At 43.4% G+C, this 18,769-nt stretch overlaps 1 protein-coding gene across 1 annotated transcript in view; it reads right to left on the bottom strand.

Annotated features, from left to right (window-relative positions):
• Positions 1-250: 250 nt before the first annotated feature.
• Positions 251-18,769, bottom strand: part of RAB38 (RAB38, member RAS oncogene family) — a 32,927-nt gene continuing 14,408 nt past the window's right edge. The window contains exons 2-3 of the mRNA XM_054017185.1: positions 14,964-15,244; positions 251-2,968 (exon numbers count right to left, since the gene is read on the bottom strand). Coding sequence (XP_053873160.1) covers positions 2,816-2,968; positions 14,964-15,244 — 434 coding nt within the window. The 3' untranslated portion in view covers positions 251-2,815. The remainder of the gene's footprint in view (positions 2,969-14,963; positions 15,245-18,769) is intronic.

Below are 18,769 nucleotides of genomic sequence, written 5' to 3'. Positions count from 1 at the left end.
CTTCACTGCACTGCAGTGTTTTATTCAGCATACCAGAGAAACTACTTATGACCACAGCACTGACGTACATGTCATGCAATCCATAGAGAGTCAGGGCAGAATTCGGCCCTGATCGATGAGGTAATGGAGCTGTATCTGTCCTACATGGAAAGTCGGGCCCCAATCTTTGATCAAAAAGCACACAGCAGAACTAAGGATGGGAGGTGGGGAGCTTACCAGACATTAAGACAGCACATTAAAGGAAATAAACTAGTTTTTCAATGTTTTATTTTTGTTTCTTTTTAACAAGGAAAGATTATGTCTAACTCTTTGGTCAGGCAAAGCTCTCCCACAGGCACGTCTGGGAGGAGGTTACATTTCTGTTTCAGGAACGCTGATTGGAATCTGCTGTGGACAAGTAAAGATGAGGACAGCTAGAGCACATTGATACTTGGAGACCAAGTTACAACACAGTTTAGCTCCACAATCTCATACATATTAGTTTCTGGAAAAGCAAGACATCAGATGTCTCTGGTCCCATTGAGACATCCAGTTCCTTACCTAAAGCACTGAGGATCAAAAAGTATTTAGTCCCAGGAAGTCTGGACTTCACTGCATTAACTCAAGGAATAACTCGAGTGATGATGACCTGACTCCTGGCCACATACAGAAACCTCTCGCTGGAGGTTAGCAGTGCTTTAAGCTCAAGCTAGCTGGCCTAGCAGGAGATGTGGGTTGAAGCTTGAGTGCTGCTGATGCTTAAGCTAGTAATGCAGTGGGGATGCAGGCCAAAGCTCTAGGTAGCACAACTCATCAGCTGCTACTCCAATCGGTGTGTAGCTTGTTATTTCACAGTGTGGCCTTTGTCACTCAAACTAGACTAGCTTGAGTGGAGAAACTCGAGCCAGCTGTTGCCGTGAAGACAAACCCTAGTTTTATTTACAGACATCAGAGAGTCATGTAGTCATGCAATAGGGCAGTAGCCATCATGCTTCGCACTAATAAAGCTTAGCCCTTATACAGCTCTTTTAATCTCCAAAGGACTATGCAGATGATAACCTGCACAAAAGCCCAGTGAGGTAGGCAAATTCTATTAATTCTATTTTACAGATGGGGAAGCTGAGGCAGAAAGGTTAAGTGATTGGACCGAGGCCGCAGCAGGAGCCTATGTCGGAGGTTGGATTTGAATTCAGCAATTCCCTATGCATGACACCTGTCCCTAAATACAGACAGCACAGACTGTTCTGCACTGGCATTTTTTGGTTTTAAAAAGCTGTGACTTGTTTCTTACTCTAAAATATATTTACAATTTGCGGCTTTAAACCAAATACTAGCAAGCTGTGGTTGGTCACAGCTCCGTCCCTGGATCTACTCTGTAATGCATATATAATAATAAGAGATGGTTCAGTCACAGACCAAAATTTAAGACCTGTTTCATAATTTAAGGACACTTTGCTTTGCTCCATACAAGACTTAAGCATGGGCCTCTGTGTGTCCCACCCATTCACCTCCACCTCAGCAGTCAGTTGAATTATTCTTATTTATATTACAGTAGTGTCTAACTGCCTCAGGTGAGATTGGGACCCCATTGTGTGAGGCACTGTACAAACACATTGTAAGAGACAGTCCTTGCCCCAAAGAGCTTACTACCCCAAAAGATAAGATAGGCAAAGAGTTGGATGGGAAACAGAAGTGACTTCCCCAAGGATGCACAGAAGGTCAGTGGCAGGGCTGGACTAGAATCCAGGCGCTATGTACTTGACCACACTGCCACAATTCAGATTTCATGTGTTATTGTGGTGTTCATAATAGGTACCCAAGAGAGCTAGGTAAATACTGCAAAAAACATTCTATGAATATTCACTCCAGCCCCCCTTTGTTTTTACTTTCTGTCAACATTCATGCATTTAAGTTTTACTGGAAAATTATGGTTAGAAAGCAAATTTCCAAGTCGTATGAGTAAGTACTTGCAATAACCAAGGAGTGATTAAAAAGACTAGGACTGTTCAGCTTAGAAAAAAGACACCTAGGGGGGATATGACAGAGGTCTATAAAATCATGAATGGTGTGGAGAAAGTGAACAGGGAAGTGTGATTTATCCCCTCACATAGCACAAGAACTAGGGCTCACCCAATAAAACTAATAGGCAGCAGATTTAACACAAACATAAGGAAGTACTTCTTCACACAGCGCACAGTCAACCCATGGAACTCATTTCCAGGGAAATTTGTGATGGCCAAAATTCTAGCTGGGTTCAAAAAAGAATTAGGTAAGTTCATGGAGGATAGGTCCATCAGTGGCTGTTAACAAAGATGGTCAGGGCTGCAACCCCATGTTCTGGGTATCCCTCAGCCTCCGACTGCCAGAAGCTGGGAGTAGATGACGGGATGGATCACTTGCAATTTCCCCGTTCTGTTGATTTTCTTTGAAGCGTCTGGCACTGCCCATGGTCATAAGACAGGATACTAGGCTAGATGGCCATTGGTCTGACCCAGTATAGCCATTTTTATGTCCTAACCAAATTTTAAAATCACTTGCCTGAGCATGTCTTGCTCACTCATTTAATCAGGGAGTAGGAACACCACCATGTGACTTATCTGACCAATCACAACTAACCAAAACAATTTGAATAGTTACCATTAAAGTGAACTGTTCACAATCAATCCAAAGAGTCAAAAAAATCATTGAATAATTTTAAAAAACACATACATTTGAGAAAATTGCAGTCTGCTCATGGATATTCTGTGAGCAGAAAAACAGGTTGTGTCTTTTGGATAAATTATTCATTGTTAACTATTTGCTCAGCTCTAGTATCCAGGAATAGTCTGGGAGTCCCTTAGGATTTAAAGCAAGCTGAACAACTGACAATATTAGAAGAATTCAGGTGTGGTTTTATAATATCTGGTTCAATGGGCTGCATTAGATCACTCTCACTAGCAATTATGTGTTTCACCAGGCATCTGGAAGCTTCATCTATATTTATGTTTTCCTGCAGGTGAAAGAGAGAGAAATTAATTAGCCAAACAGTAGGCACAGTATGTCGGATATCTTCTATATTCTAAGGTCAATTCTGGGCAACATCTAACGTTTACTTTCCTATAAAAGCAGACTTTAAAAATTGACAGCATGTAATAATGTTTTGTACAGATTATATTAATTAGGCATTATATACATCATCATTCAAATATCTATTAAATAACACACAGCAATACCATTTAGCCTACGAAAATCATTGGTCATTTGTATTGCTTTATGAAGGATAACACACCAGCAGAGAGTTTCAAAAATGGGTACACCTGAATAAATAGCCATATATGTGCACCTGCATAAGTAGCCTGATTTTCAAAAGTCTTGAGTACTCAGCAGTCATTACTGCCTTCTATCGCATTTGTGTTTTAAAATCTTGTCCATTTTTTCAGTTGATTTTTCTGCCCAGTGCCCAAAACGATACGTGATGAACAAGATCCCTGAATACGCAGATACAGAATTGAGTTTCTCCCAGTACAAGTAAGCTGTAATGCAATATTTGGGTTCATTGTTTTGTCTGTTATCGATACAGAGTTAGCACCTATTGAATTCTCAGAAAGCAATATCACTTTTAGTCCAGCTTCAGAGATAGAGATCCCGATCCCGAGGAGTTAGGCTCAGAAGCCCGGCATATCTTTATACATTTGCCTTCACGTCTTTAGTTGTCCTGCTCCCCTTGTAGCCAACGGCAACACTCCATAGATACAATGGAACCAGGTCTCATCCCTTTGTACTATAATAAAGAGCTGAAATCTAGGGAGCTGATCAGTCTTTTAATTGGTTCCTGGGTTTTAAAGGATTTCTTTCTCTCTCTCTCTCTCTCTCTCACACACACACACACACACACACACACACGACTCTGCTTACATATTTAAACTTTGACCCCTAAATAATATCCCTTGATTGTAAACAAACAAATCATAACACAAGACATTTATAAATCTAACAGCTAGTATAGAACTGGGAATCAATATACACCACCTGCAACCTCAGAACTACAGTGCATCACATGATTTTCTGAGACCAGACTCCTAAATTCCTCAGCCATGCAACAAGTCATTTTCAGGGCACTGTGAAATTTAATTAGAAGACATAGCCAACAAGAAAATGATCTCAAAGTGCCAGTTCTGAAAAAAGAAGATGAAATAGAATCTCTCTCTCTCACACACACACACACATACACACACTTCTGCCACATTGTATTTGATGTCCTTAATAAAGTGACAAACATTCCATCTACCCCCAGGCTGCCTCCCTTCTGGAGAGGCAGGACGAAGTTCTAAGGAATACTTCATCAACTATCTGAAAATTACCTAAACTCTAGTAATATTTAAAAACTGTAAACAAAACGCCTCATTAGTTGTGGCTTGAAATAAGCTTCCTAAGGGGATGATAGAAGGGAAGGGAACACTGGAAATGAGCAAGAGGGAGGTGTGAATATTTCGCCAGCATAGCTCCATCAGTTAGGAGCGTGTGTGGGGAAAAATCATACCCCAGCCAACAAATATCCTGGCAAAAGTCCTGGTATAGATGCAGTTAGACTGGCAAAAAAGGCCTTTTGCTGATATAGCTTGTTTTTTTTCAGGAATCTGGTATAAGCTATACCAGCAAAAGAACTCTATTGCTGGCGTAAGATGTATCTCCACTATGAGTAGACGAGGTAAACAAAATCTGCCTGTGGTCTCAACCTTTCATGGATTCCTTCTGTGGCCTTAGGCAAATTATTAAAGGGAGTAACCTCCCTACCTCAGTTTCCCGTTCTGTAAAAACAGCTGAAGACGTGCTTTTTGTCACCACAAGCATAAAGTGAGGTTTAAGTAAGTGGGAGTAGAGCTAGTTCAGTGGTTTGAGCATTGGCCTACTAAACCCAGGGGTTATGAATTCAATCCTTGAAAGGGCCATTTAGGGATGTGGGGCAAAAATCTGTCTGAGGATTGGTCCTGCTTTGAGCAGGGGGTTGGACTAGATGACCTCCTGAGGTCCCTTCCAACCCTGATATTTGTCCATTCTTTGAGGATGAGCATATTCCTGTGCTGTCTACTGGACACAAATGCTTAGTGAGTATGTTTCTGGATGAGTGGGGGACTGATTGCACCATCACTTATACTGGCTTTACAGAGGTGATACGCAGGGTTGTCTACATACAGCATTCCACTATTGTAACTCAAGAATTTATTTTAAACCCAATCTGATAGATTGGTGTAACAGGCTGCATGTGTAACGTCGACAGACCCCGGTTGTCAGTGGGTGGGCTCAAACTTGGGACCTCTGTAGCAGGGCCGGCTCCAGGCACCAGCTGAGCAAGCAGGTGCTTGGGGTGGCCAAGGGGAAGGGGCAGCATCTCGGGCTCTTTGGCGGCAATTCGGCGGAGAGTCCCTCGGTCCCTCTCGGAGGGAAGGACCTGCCGCCGAATTGCCGCCGAAGAAGAAAGTGGCGCAGTGGAGCTGCTGCGGATCGCAATCGCAGCTTTTTTTTTTATTCTCTCCCCCCCCCCCCCCCCCGCCGCTTGGGGCGGCAAAAACCCTGGAGCCGGCCCTACTCTGGAGCTTAGCGCATGAGCTAAAAGCCAACTGGCTGTTAGCTAAGGCTGTAGAGCAGACTCATGAATTGCTTTCTCTCTCTCTCTAAGTGGTCTCAGTGCCACTAGATGGGACACAACACCACATGCAGAAAGTGTGTGGGTTACACAGGCACACGGGTTTCATTTTAAATCAGTTATTTCACTTAGATGAAGTCAGTTAGGAACACATTTACGCTAAATTGAAATATGTCGATTGTAGGGTGTGTCTACACTCTGACCTGCAGAGGGGGCGTGACTCCCGGCTCGAGGAGACATACTTGCACTAGCTCCTATTGAGCTAGCATGCTAAAAATAGAATGTCACTACAGCGATGGAGCAGTGGGAGGGGCTAGCTGCCTCAAGTACGTGCCTAGCGTCTCAGACAGCGACGTCTTTGGAAAAACTCCCATGGACTTCATGGATCAGCCCCTAAGCTGGAGGATAAACAAACCTGCAAATCTCAGTATTATACAGGTGGTGGCCTCTTATTTTATACCTTGCACATATGCTCTAGACAGGTGGTGTATATTTTAGAGCGGTTTCATTATAACAATACGTGCCTAATTTTATTTCAAATATACCATTCACACACCATCTGCCCCCATACAGCCTTTAGTATCTCTGAATTCAACCAAGGCATAAATAAACACCCTGCTACTACATTCGGTGGCCTGATGAAGAGAATGAGTCCTTGGTTTTTAATCATTTAATTTTTCAAATATAATTTTCTAAACATCTTTATTAACATTTTAGTTACCACAAAATATCTCTTAAACCACCCACTTTAATTAACCCCCAAGTATATCTGTGGCCCAATCTGAGCATTTCATAAACCTTAATGAATTTATCCTCATGTCACCTCTGTGAAGTAGGGAGGTATTACCTATCCCCATTGTACAGGTGAGAACTGCAGCACAGAGAGGTTAAGTGACATGCCCAAGGTCACACAGGAAGTCTGTAGCAATGCCAGGAAGTGAATCCAGTGCTCCCAAGTCCCAATTCAGTTCCTTAACCACTTGCCTCCTTACGTTTATATAACCTTTTGTTGTGACCCTGACCCAGCATCTTAGGGCCGTGGATTGATCTCTGCTGTATTTCTTCTGCCTTCTGGTCTGTCTAATGAAATATTGATTTCCACCCCCACCCCCAATGTGTTCTGCAACTAAATCAATAGCCCACTAGACTGCAAAGCAGCTGTAGACAAAAGAAGGTGATCTGCTATCCCAACATGGACACCCACAGGTTCATGGATTTTAGAGAGTCGGATGTGCTGAAAAATCAGGGGAAGGGTGTGTTCAAAGAAGCAAAAGAAAAGATAACTACCAGAGACAACACACAATAAGATGGTGATGATGGACAGGTTAGAATAATCAAACATGCCCCAGTGCTGGTACTGAAACAGCTCACAGTATAACAAGAAATAACATTCATTGTCTTCTAAAATAGACAAAAAACATAGGAGGAGTAACTGACAGACTGAAGTAGTGTCTTCCCATTCTCCTCCTTTACCATTCCCTTATTGATTGCCTTTGTTCTGTACAATACAGGCCACAGGAATCCCACTTCTGAATGCAATTCAAACAAAGAAATGTTGAAACACTCAGTCCACCCTTGGCTTTTCCTTATGTTTTAATCACCTTATAGTTGCATGTTGAGTATGCTCTTCCCTTCATTCTAAAGGGTGCAATACAGAACCCATCTCTGGGATAGTGCCACTTTAGATCATCATGGACCTGGCCCCATGGATACTGTGGGGAATGCTACTCCCCACCTGGGATTGCTGCCACTCCTGTTTTAGCCTCCTGTGAAGTCACCTTTATGGCTGTCCAAAGAATATGGAAGTTCTAGCTATCTAAGATACTTATATGGCCCCATCACCATAGCAGAATCTCACAACCCCGCAGTGAGCTAGGGAAGTACTATTATCTCCATTGACCAAGTGAGCTACTCATACACAGAGAACTTAAGTGGTTTGTCTACAGTCTAAGGTCACACAAGAAATTGTAATTTGCTTTGCATTACACCTTTAACTATAATTCCATAAAGGAAGGGATAGCACCTCTATTTGTGTGCTGCTTTCTGTGGGTTTTACATGACTTACAACTTTTTAGCCAATTGCTACAGGAAATAATGTCCCTGTCTAGAAATGTAACCTTAAACGAATGAGAAAATAAATACTTTATTGAAAGGGTCTCCGAGCACTGCACAGTCTCAGCGTGCTACTTAGTATTCCTGACTTGTTTCCGCCCCCCATCTGTCATCTCATTCTAACACAAATGCGAACCATTAACATCAAGAGCATTCAGTTTTAATATCTGAAATAAATCCGCTTGGACTAGACTGGCTTTTATTTCTTTACTGATGAAAAAGGACCTTTGTTAGTTTTATGGGCCTTTCACACTTCCAGTGAAACATTTTATTCTTTGCAATGTGGAGAGCTTGGATTTATTGCCCGGGTTGCCCTCGGGTGCAAAATTACTCCTAGATTTCTATTGTCAAGTAGCTTCTTTCTATGACTGCAAATGTGTTGCTTCTGAAATCGGCAGGGATCTATAAATGAGAGTTAGACACATGCAGGTGTAGTTGACCCCACTTGGATCTGGCCTTTGGACTTTCAGAGGTAAGAGTACAAGCCTGTATCACTTGAGCTAAAGGAACTGATAGGAAAATACCTCCCTCTAACTGCAAGTAGTAGCAGATGTATAAACCTCCAGCCACTAGATGGGGGCACAGACCCACACTCATACTCATCTAGTGCAAGTTAACCATTTTCCTACAGTTTCCCCACCAAACACTGGAACAGACTGACTGTGAATCAACCACCTGGGAGCCCATGATCTCGGTCCCCACTGCAACCAGATAATACTCCCTTTCAAGAAATGCAGCAGAGAATCACCAGGGCAGGGTGGCGCAGCCATCCGGCCTGTGGTCTCAACAGGAGATTTTTGCTCTTATATTGTGTTTTCAGGGAAACAGAGTCTGCAGGAATTCTGCAAAGAGTACAGCTGAAATGAAAGAGTCCCCGTTACTGGTTTGGCTCCAGTAGACAGTGTATAACAGCAGCAGCTGATACTTTTGCGATCACATGTGCTAGAAACTTCCTTGGATGAATTAAAAAGGAGAAATTAGGGAAGAGAGTGTCATGAATCCAGCCTGGCAATTTCAAATGGGACACTTTGGTTTCAATTAACTGAAGAACAGATTAGATTTGATGTGACAAATACATGTCCCAGCCTAGTTTTTCTTTGTGGAAATCAAAACTAGCTACCCTGTTCCATTGAAAATCTTCGATATGGCTTGTTTTTAATAGTCATATTTACTACTTAGAAGCGCTTACTACTTAAATAAATAATACCTAGCTCTTATATGGCACTTTTCATCCATAGATCTCAAAATGCTTTATAGAGGAGGTCAGTACATAATCTCCATTTTATAGGTGGGAAAACTGAGGCACTAAGGAAAGTGACTTGCTGAAAGTCACGCAGTAGGTCAATGACAGGACTAGAACACAGGTCCCCCAAGTCCCAGTCTTGCACACTAGCTGCTACTAGGACACACAGTATGGAGAGGAAGTGCATAGCCTGATAGACAAATGAACTACCATTATCATCCCTAGTTTAGGGATGAAGAGCTGAACAATTATATAACTTCCCCAAGATCACAAGGGAATCAGTAGCAGATTCCAGACGTGAACCCAAATCACCCACTTGCTAGTCTGGTACCCTAACCACACTTCCTACTCTTACCTCAGGGGTTTTCTTTAGTGGTTAGGGTAGGGAACTAGTCAACCTCGGTATAATCCCAGCTTTGTCACTATATGAATTTAGGAAAGTTACTTAACCTCAAATTACCTATGTATAACCTCAATGGAATGAATGCACACCTACTCAATGTTTGTAAAGTTCTTTGGATGAAAGTGACTATAGATATGCAATGCATTATTAATAGACTTGCTGGACAACTTAGGACAAAAATTAATTTCCTTTCTCCTGCATAAATTAGTAATGCCAGCCGGATATTATGTATAGGGGGGAGGGGGATAGAGGAGGTAATCAAACTAGAACTAGAGCAATTCTTTGCAAAACAGCACACACAAAACTTTAGCAACTTGCAATACATTTTCAAGTGATTTCCGAGCCAAGACTTAAAAGTATACCTAGTTTTGCCTGACCTGGCTTGTTTCCACATACAAATCATGTCCATTTTCATTGGGAAGTGACAATGAGGCTGAAATTATTGCCCTTGCGGGCACAGTTTAAAGCCCATCTATTTGAACAGGCAATAGTGGTGATGCGTAGGTGTGTGCTGAAAGTCATGGATCTCTGTCTGATAGCAAAGCATGGAGGAGGTTTTCAGCTTTATTGGTGTGTGGTACGAAGGAGAAGTCTTGCTGCTTTGGACAATGCATCTTTTGCAACTGCTATGATATTGTGGCTTTAAATTTATGACAGGATTGCCTAAAAAATGTGGAGAGTTTTTTAGACTGAAATCTATACAACTAAATAAAATATTGGGAGATAAGCATACATCAAAGAGAGACCAGGCCCTCAAGTGAGAATGTAGCAATAAGTATCAATTATCACTGTTTTGCACTGTGTTCTTACACTGTGTTCTTACACAGCAAAGCAGCCTGTCAGAGTGAATCTCCAAGTCCTTTCAGTACCCTGAAAATGGAAATGTATTAAATATTTCCCTTAAAAATATCAAAGAACCAAAAAAATATGAATACATTCTGTGTCCCTAAATATTTTGTTTTTAAGATAATTAAGTTAAGAAAAAATAGCACTAAGGAATGATACAACAATATCCTATGGTATAATTCTCCAACAGTTTCAAATAGAATTTTAAACTCCCTGACAGCCGGAAAGATGATCGGTATGTATATAACACACAGTCTTCTGCAATGTATCCAGAACTAAAGGGGGCATTTTTATAAATAATCACCTTTCTTTTCCCAAAAGGCATGAATCATATTCACTCTGCTCTGAAAGCTATAACAATTCCAAGCATGTTTCCAAAAAATCCTCTGGAGAGCTAATTACACCAGAATTGAGCAAAAAAGAGTCATTACCTGTTTGAACTGCTAGCTGCTGTATGATGGATTCTCAGTCAGTAGTATTCTACTTCAGAAAATAATTTCTATTCGCTATGTAAAATGTAGGTGGATTTTTATTTCCCCTACCCCTGAGTTCAATGATTTAATTTGCCCCTGGCTGAAAAAGACTAGAGCCTTTCCTGGTTTTAAAGTAATTGTAATCATAACTTTAAAAAAAAAGTTGCATCATGGCCTTAAATTCAGAACTAAGACAAACTGGGAAGCAATTCTGATCTCACTTACACCAGTTATACACTGGTGTGACTCTCCTGATTTCAGTGGAGTCACTCCTGATTTGAAACTTTCTAAGGTCCTGACCCTGTAAACATGTGAGTCATTTTACTCATGTGAGTAGTCTCATTGGATTTAATGAGACTACTTACATGAGCGAGTGTTTGCAGGATGAGGTCCTAAGATGAATCAATCAGGTTCACAAAGTTCAGATACAAATCCAAAGTTTATCTGAATTATTTCTACCAGCAAAGCCTGAAAAATTGGTGTGGAAATTTACAAAGAACAGCTTATCAGGATAATGGTGGCACTTCTGTGTCCAATCACAGTTGGGAGTGAAGGAAGTATCTGAACATTTCAAGATATCAGATCATCATCCGTTAGTGTACAGGTACAAAAGATAGGGATGATGTGCGTTGTGCCCCCTGACCATTAATAATTGGTTGTCCACTTTAACATGGCTGCAGGACTCAAAACTCAGTCATACTTGATGTCTTCCCCACCTCTACATGGTTCGAACTGTGCTTTGGGAACTGTTTGACTATTAGAGATGTGGGAACTAAATAATATAAGGCCTGAACCAGAGCTTTCTCTAATTTAGAATTAGCTAAAAATCCAACCTCTTTTGGTTCAAAGGAGTTTGGATTAATGCTCCACCCATGGTATTCTTCCATTTTCATTGTCCTCTGCTCTTCCAGGTTCCACCCAGAATAACTTCCCAACATCACCCTGGCAAAATAGCTCAACTTTGCCACAGATGAACCATCCTTGAGCTCAGCAGTACATTCATGCTCCATCAACATGACTGAATGCTGAGTTCAGAGGGCTTGCTTGGCTTCTCTGAACAGACTGCCAACACTTTGGTGACGACTGCCATGTTCATTTTTACCATGGGGACACCTGACTTCTAGGAACCAGATTAACACCACAAACTCATTTCTCACAGGTCAAACACCAGTGATCAAATGAATGACCTTGCTAACCTGAACTGGTAACCTAGAGGTTTGTAACTAAGAAAGGCAGAATACTCTAAAAAATTATGACTTGGCTCATCCTGTTCCTACTGATATTCATTAGTAAGCCTTTTAGGTCAGGGAACTTAAATTTAGCTGCTTTTCATACATGATCACAGTCTTTTTGAGTCTTTCTTGTCTTCAGACATTAACTTAAACTTACATGTCTTGTCCCTAGCATGCAAATGATATGAACTTAGATTCCCAGGCACATCAGTACGAAGGTGGAAGTGGTTGTAAGACAATTTGAGTCTATAGAAGTCTAGCATACCTCACCTTACACATCACCTTTGAGTTGGGCCCTAAACACCAAGGTATTTGGGTGCCTAAAGATGCAGATAGGTACCTAGTGGTATTTTCAAAAGTGCCTAATGCCTAATTCCCTTTGAGTTAAAACCCCTAACTCCTCCACCCCTCCTTGTTTCAGCTGCTGTTCTTAATGCCTCTTTTGTCTTTGTTATTTGAATGCACAAGATGTGTTGTCTGGCCTCTGTTCTTGTGCAGAAGCCTGTGTAAGACATTTTCACCCATCTCTTGAATCTAACTCAAACAATTTTTATTGTTAACGCTTAGATAACGCTTCTTTTTCATGTTTTTCATGTTTTTCTTCTCTTGGTTTCCAGTCTGGCCTGGAAATGGATGTGTCAAAATACCATAAAAAACTAGATGCTATTGAAAGCAACAGAGGGTCCTGTGGCACCTTTAAGACTAACAGAAGTATTGGGAGCATAAGCTTTCGTGGGTAAGAACCTCACTTCTTCAGATGCAATCTTCTTCTTGCATCTGAAGAAGTGAGGTTCTTACCCACGAAGGCTTATGCTCCCAATACTTCTGTTAGTCTTAAAGGTGCCACAGGACCCTCTGTTGCTTTTTACAGATTCAGACTAACACGGCTACCCCTCTGATACTAGATGCTATTGAACGACTGCCACCACCAGCAGGAGTGAAACACTGGACTCTAGTGGCCAGATCCTCAGCTACAGTAAGCTAGCAGAGCTCCACTGACTTCAGTGGAGCTACACAAACTTACACAGCTGAGTATCTAGTCCTAAGTATGCAAGAAATTTTAGCACTGGAAAAATACTTCTAACAAGTAAGAAGACAAGCTACAGACTTTGGCCAAACTGATTCCCTTAAAGCAGTGGTTCTCAACCAGGGGCACACATACCCCTGGGGGTACACAGAGGTCTTCCAGGGGCTATGTCAACTTGTCTAGATATTTGCCTAGTTTTACAACAGGCTACATAAAAAGCACTAGCAAAGTCAGCACAAACTAAAATTTCATACAGACAATGACTTGTTTATACTGCTCTATATACTATACATTGAACTGTGAGTACAATATTTATATTCCAATTGATTTTATAATTACATGGTAAAAATGAGAAAATAAGCAATTTTTCATTAATAGTGTGTCATGACACTTTTTTATTTATATGTCTGATTTTTTAAGCAAATAGTTTTTAAGTAAGGTGAAACTTGGGGATGCACAAGACAAATTAGACTCCTGAAAGGTGTACAGTAGTCTGGAAAGGTTGAGAGCCACTGCCTTAAAGCAGGCTACTGGAACTAGTTTTATGATCTACTTATTAACAAGATAAAGACTATGGAGTACTGAATACACAGATAGCTCAGTAAATAGCAGTGCTAACAACAGCCCAAGACTTGTAAGGTGCTCCATGCCTTTCAAACAGTTCATGCCTTTACCACAAAACCAAACTCTCTCTGTATGTGAGGACCTGACAGCTCAGATCTTTCAGACTGAATACTTACAATGATGGGAATATTAGAACTGCCATAGCTTACAAAAAGGCTGTCTCTTCTCTGTGTGGAAATGAACGAGCTCACGGCATCTTTCATAAGAGGAGCTCCATTGCCAAGACGCCTTCTTCCCAGGGCCGGCTCTAGGCTTTTTGCCACCCCAAGCAAAATAATTCTTGGCTGCCCCCACACGCCAGCCCAGGGCTCTCTTCCCCTGTCACCCGCACCTCCTGCCGTCCCAGCGCTGGAGTCTCTCTTCCCCAGCCCCCCGTACCCCCTACCGCCCCAGCCCTGGGCTCCCCCACCACCAGTGCTGACTCCGCCCTCTCCCCCCTCGCCTCCAGCCGGTCCGGCACTGGCAGGGTCGGGGTAAGCAGCAGGGCTCCCGGGCCGCGCCTCACCCCAGGGTCCCTCCAGCCAGGGCTCCCACCTCCAGGACCGGCCGGGACCCAGGAGGGCAGAGCCGGGGGACCGCCCCGGCAGGGGGCTGAGGAGCCAGGCAGGGTAGCCCCAGAGGGAGTGGAGCCCCAGAGAGTGGGACATGGGCCCTGCACAGCAGCGCCCTACCCTCTGCACAGCAGCGCCGTGCCTTCTATGGCCCCGCTGCTGCTGCTGCTTCTGGCCGCCCTGCCACAGTCCCTGGGCAGCTCGGGCCGCTCCAGCCCCGGCTGCGGCGCTGGGGGGCGGCCGCCCTGTGGCACCTGCAGGCGGCTCCATGTGCCCCGCGGGGCGGGCCCCAGCCTGAGTGTCCCCCATTCAGAGCCTGCCCGGCCCAGCCACAAGGTGCGGGTGCTGCTCCCCAGCGGCGTGAACCGCAGCAGCCCTAGGGCACCCCCTGCACATGACGCACTGCAGCTGCCAGGGCCAGCTCTAAGCTTTTGCCGCCGGAAGCAAAAACAAAAAAATGGCCAGAATGCCGCCCTTGAAAATGTGCCGCCCCAAGCACGGGCTTGGTTTGCTGGTGCCTGGAGCTGGCCCTGCTTCTTCCTCACACTGTTATGCATATGCTGTGCATCAGATACACACCTTAGCAGTGGCTGCATTTCAGAGTGTTGTATGTAGCTTCTAAAGTGCTTTGAGATCCTTTGAGATGAAAGCTTCAATATAGATATACATTCTCTTCAAAAGGTGTTATTGTTTTTTAAAAGTGCGCCCGTTTACCCTTCATTAATTCAGCAGCGATAAGAGCTTTGCAAGGTACACATTGCAACTGAGTAACCCGTTTTAGTAGTTAATGTCTCTGCATTTGGGGAATGCTTCTCACACATTTGGTTTATTAAAAAAGAAATGTAGTTACCTTAGCCGATGTTTCAAACCATCCCACAAACCCATTCTCCTTGCAGAACTGGTCCATCTTGAGACCGTTGTTCGTAAGCACATCTTTCCCCTGGTCACATTTGTTTGCTAAGAGAACGGTCGCCACGGGTTTGCCATTCGGGAGAATCAACTTAGAGTCCAGATCCTCTTTCCATTTTGTCACCGCTTCAAACGTCGCTGGTCTTGTAACGTCAAAGACAATAAAGGCTCCCATGGCTTCTCTGTAATAGACCCTTGTCATGTTTCCAAATCTTTCCTGACCTGTGATGATGAAGATGGGAGGGAAAAAAATCATTTGAATCATCACTTCCAGGCTGAGTCAATATTTCACATGCCCGTGTGTTATCTGGCAGAACATTATCTAGCCTGCAGTTTAATGCTGTAAAGCCGGAAAGCTACAATTCATCTAAACAATAATACAGAGTGATAGACTCATTTGTGTGAAAATGCCAGTGAGTGTAGAGAGCAGAAAGCGTTTAATAGGGCTAGAGTCTAAGGAAATGTAATAACTTTATCATAAGCTCAAATATTAATAGTGCTAGAGTTCTATTAAGCCAGTAGGTTTCCAGGCCTATGGGAAAATACCAAGGATCTTAGCAGGCTTTACAGATATTAATACATCTCACAAGGCATATAAATGTTATCCCCATTTTACAGATGGGAAAACAAAAGTACTAGAGAAACTAAAGGCAAAATTCTAGCCTTACAGTATAAAACGCACTGTGGAAGGTAGAGCAGCCGTGGTTAACCAAAGGGCTGTATGGTTCACATGGGCCCCGGGAGCAACGTGCTCCATAGTAAAGCCCCTGATTACTGCTCCAAAAAGGAGTAATATGCACCTCATGACAATAAGAGCATTTGTGCAAGACTAATGCCTGGTCATGCTGCCAAATTGTTTGTTCATGTGCATTTGAAGATCTGGAGTGCTACTGTTATAATAGCCAAGTGTTGTGGATCCACAGTATCTGTGCTGTGCTTCTAGACAGTCTCTTGGAAGAACCAAGAGGATTCACTCTTCCTTCAGGGTAGGCCATACAACCCCACTGCCTCCTAGACTGAGATACTGGGCTCCCACATTCCTTGTTCACACAGTGAGCTCTGTCCAGTGAGTCCATCTGAGAGAGACTCCTGGTAGAGACTTGTACATTCTTCGCCTGCACCCCAGGCAGTGTTTACAGTGACACCCCAAACTGTTTTCAAAACAGAGTAGGGTTTTTTAGTCAGGTGGAACACAGCATTGCCAGTGCGTAGGTTAGCAGAGAGAAATAAAGATTCAAGTATAGTCCATTCTGGTCAGCTTATAGCAATTCACCACCCAAGATGTGGTAAACTCCATTTGCAGACTCTGAGGTTCTCTAGTTGGCATAGGTAATCCACCTCATCAAGAGGCGGTCACTAGAATTCTTCCATAGACCTAGCACAGTCTACACTGGGAAATAGGCTGGCTCAGCTATGCTGCTCGGATGGATTTTTCACACGCCTGGGTGACAGTAAAGCTGACAATTTTCTAGTGTAGACCAGACCTTAGTCACTTCCAAAGTCAGAGAGCCCAAGCTTCTTCCAGAGCTCGCACTTATCCTGCCTCATTCCACCCAGTCCTTTGTTCTAGAGCTGGGATCTGTATTTAGCTTCCCTGATGAAAGGTGGAGAAATCTTCTTCCCTCTGTGTTGTTGGTTAGTTGCTCCCATTGTCTTCTCAGATTTTCCATTGATATGGGTCGGCCTCAGACAGCCTTTTTTTTTTTAATGACACATTCAATCCACTCAGACAGCTAGGTGACACACACATCCCTCCTCTCCTGGCAGAATGAAGTTTGTTTTCAGGGCATGCTACTACCCCACCTCGGGTAGGAATGCAAAGTATGGGGGAAAACTGAGGCACAAATAGGCTTCATCAAAATGTTACAAAAAAGTCCTGCTTCATCACACCAGAGCCCTGTCTAGCACTCAGAGGAATGCTCAATCTAATCTGCCCTGTCCCTGTTGCATGCGTCTGAGGGTAGCATAGGAGGGCATGGAGCCTCCCTAGCTCTTTGCTCCTACATAGAACAAGGCAGAATTTTGCATGAAGGGATTTTGTGAGGTCACACAGTGCGGTCAGGTGCAGAGTACGGCTCCACTGCACGGGAGATGTGATTTCCAGCTCACGTAGATGCACACACACTAGCTTTGATCGAGCTAGAACACTAAAAATAGCAGCAACAGAGGGTCCTGTGGCACCTTTAAGACTAACAGAAGTATTGGGAGCATAAGCTTTCGTGGGTAAGAACCTCACTTCTTCAGATGCAAGTGCAAATTCAGAAGTGAGGTTCTTACCCACGAAAGCTTATGCTCCCAATACTTCTGTTAGTCTTAAAGGTGCCTCAGGACCCTCTGTTGCTTTTTACAGATTCAGACTAACATGGCTACCCCTCTGATACTTAAAAATAGCAGGATAGCCATGGCGGTACGAGCAGCAGCTCAGCCTCGCCACCCAAGTACGCACCAAATATCTTGGACAGGATTGTACTTCGGTGCCTACCCCAAGCCACTGCCTGTGCTTCTGCAACTGCACTGCTATTTTTAGCACACTAGAGCAATCAAAGGTTGAGTGGCTTTTACCTGGGCTAGAAATGACACCACCAGCTGCAGAGGAGACATACCCTGAAGCTGAACCACAGAGTTGGAAATAGAACCCAGGAGTCCTGGCTCCTGGAATGCGTACTCTCATCATTAGGCCCCATTGCCTTTCCATGCTATCTTCCAGTTCTTGGAAGTCACATTGAGCAAGCACACCCAGCACTAGCATATGGAATTCTGAGAATGTGTATTACGCAGATAGTACCACAGATCTGTGATATTTAGCTTTTGTTTTCTAGGTTAACATTCAGGCTAACAAGGAGATCTTCATTCACATGATACAGAAGCCAAGAGTGAACTTCCATCTTTTCTAAATTAGTCTTGGTTTCGTATACCTTAAACAAACACTGCTCTGCATTGATGAAAGAAGACTTGGACATATCATTGCTGGAAAACATAAAGTCATGTTGAACTATTATTATGGACATGTTTTATAATAGTGTCTTATGATCTCTCTCAATGGGCTAATCAGATGAGTGGCTAAGTCATGTGTTATTCAATAATCTACTTGTTGGGAAGATTTTTTTTCAGACAAAAGTTAATTTCTGTCCAACAGCCTAGGATCGACAACAGCAACAGATATAAATAATGTTCATGTATCATGGCTCAGTAACACTTCCTATTTTTCATGGAAGGCTCTCAAGGGGTTGACACTGGTGATAAGCATGAAATAGATCAGTAAACTTGTGCCTCGCAGTGTTGTTCTGATGGGAGTAACGATCATACCCATTTTACAGATGGGTAAACTGAGGCCCAGCCACCTTCAGAAACTTGCCAATGGTCATACTGCAAGTCAATGGCAGAGCTGGGAATAGACCGCACCGATACACCAGGCTCATGGTCTCTTGCTCGCCAAGGGCTAGCCCTTGCTTTCCTTCACATGGAAGTAGTCTCCCTGCCTTCTATGCTCTCTACTTGGCTGAGTAAAGACTGCTCAGACTGCACTTCTGGCCATGAGGGTGCATGCCAGATAATGCCTCTTGGCACTAAGTTAGCAGGGATGAGACAGAGAGGAGAATGATTTAGAGGACCCCTGGTTCCACCCGGCTCCCTGCACTCACTGGCAGAGTAATTAGCTGGGAGCACAGGGGGCAGTAACTTCCTTCCTCCGCAAGCGAGGGAAGAGGGGAGGGTCTGTGCCTCCAAGGCACATTTCCTTCCCAGGTC

The sequence above is a fragment of the Malaclemys terrapin genome, chromosome 1, assembly GCF_027887155.1.
Source record: "Malaclemys terrapin pileata isolate rMalTer1 chromosome 1, rMalTer1.hap1, whole genome shotgun sequence".
NCBI classification, from domain to species: Eukaryota; Metazoa; Chordata; order Testudines; family Emydidae; genus Malaclemys; species Malaclemys terrapin.
The sequence above is the reverse complement of the archived record's forward strand: the minus strand, read 5'-3'. Positions and strand labels throughout refer to the sequence as shown.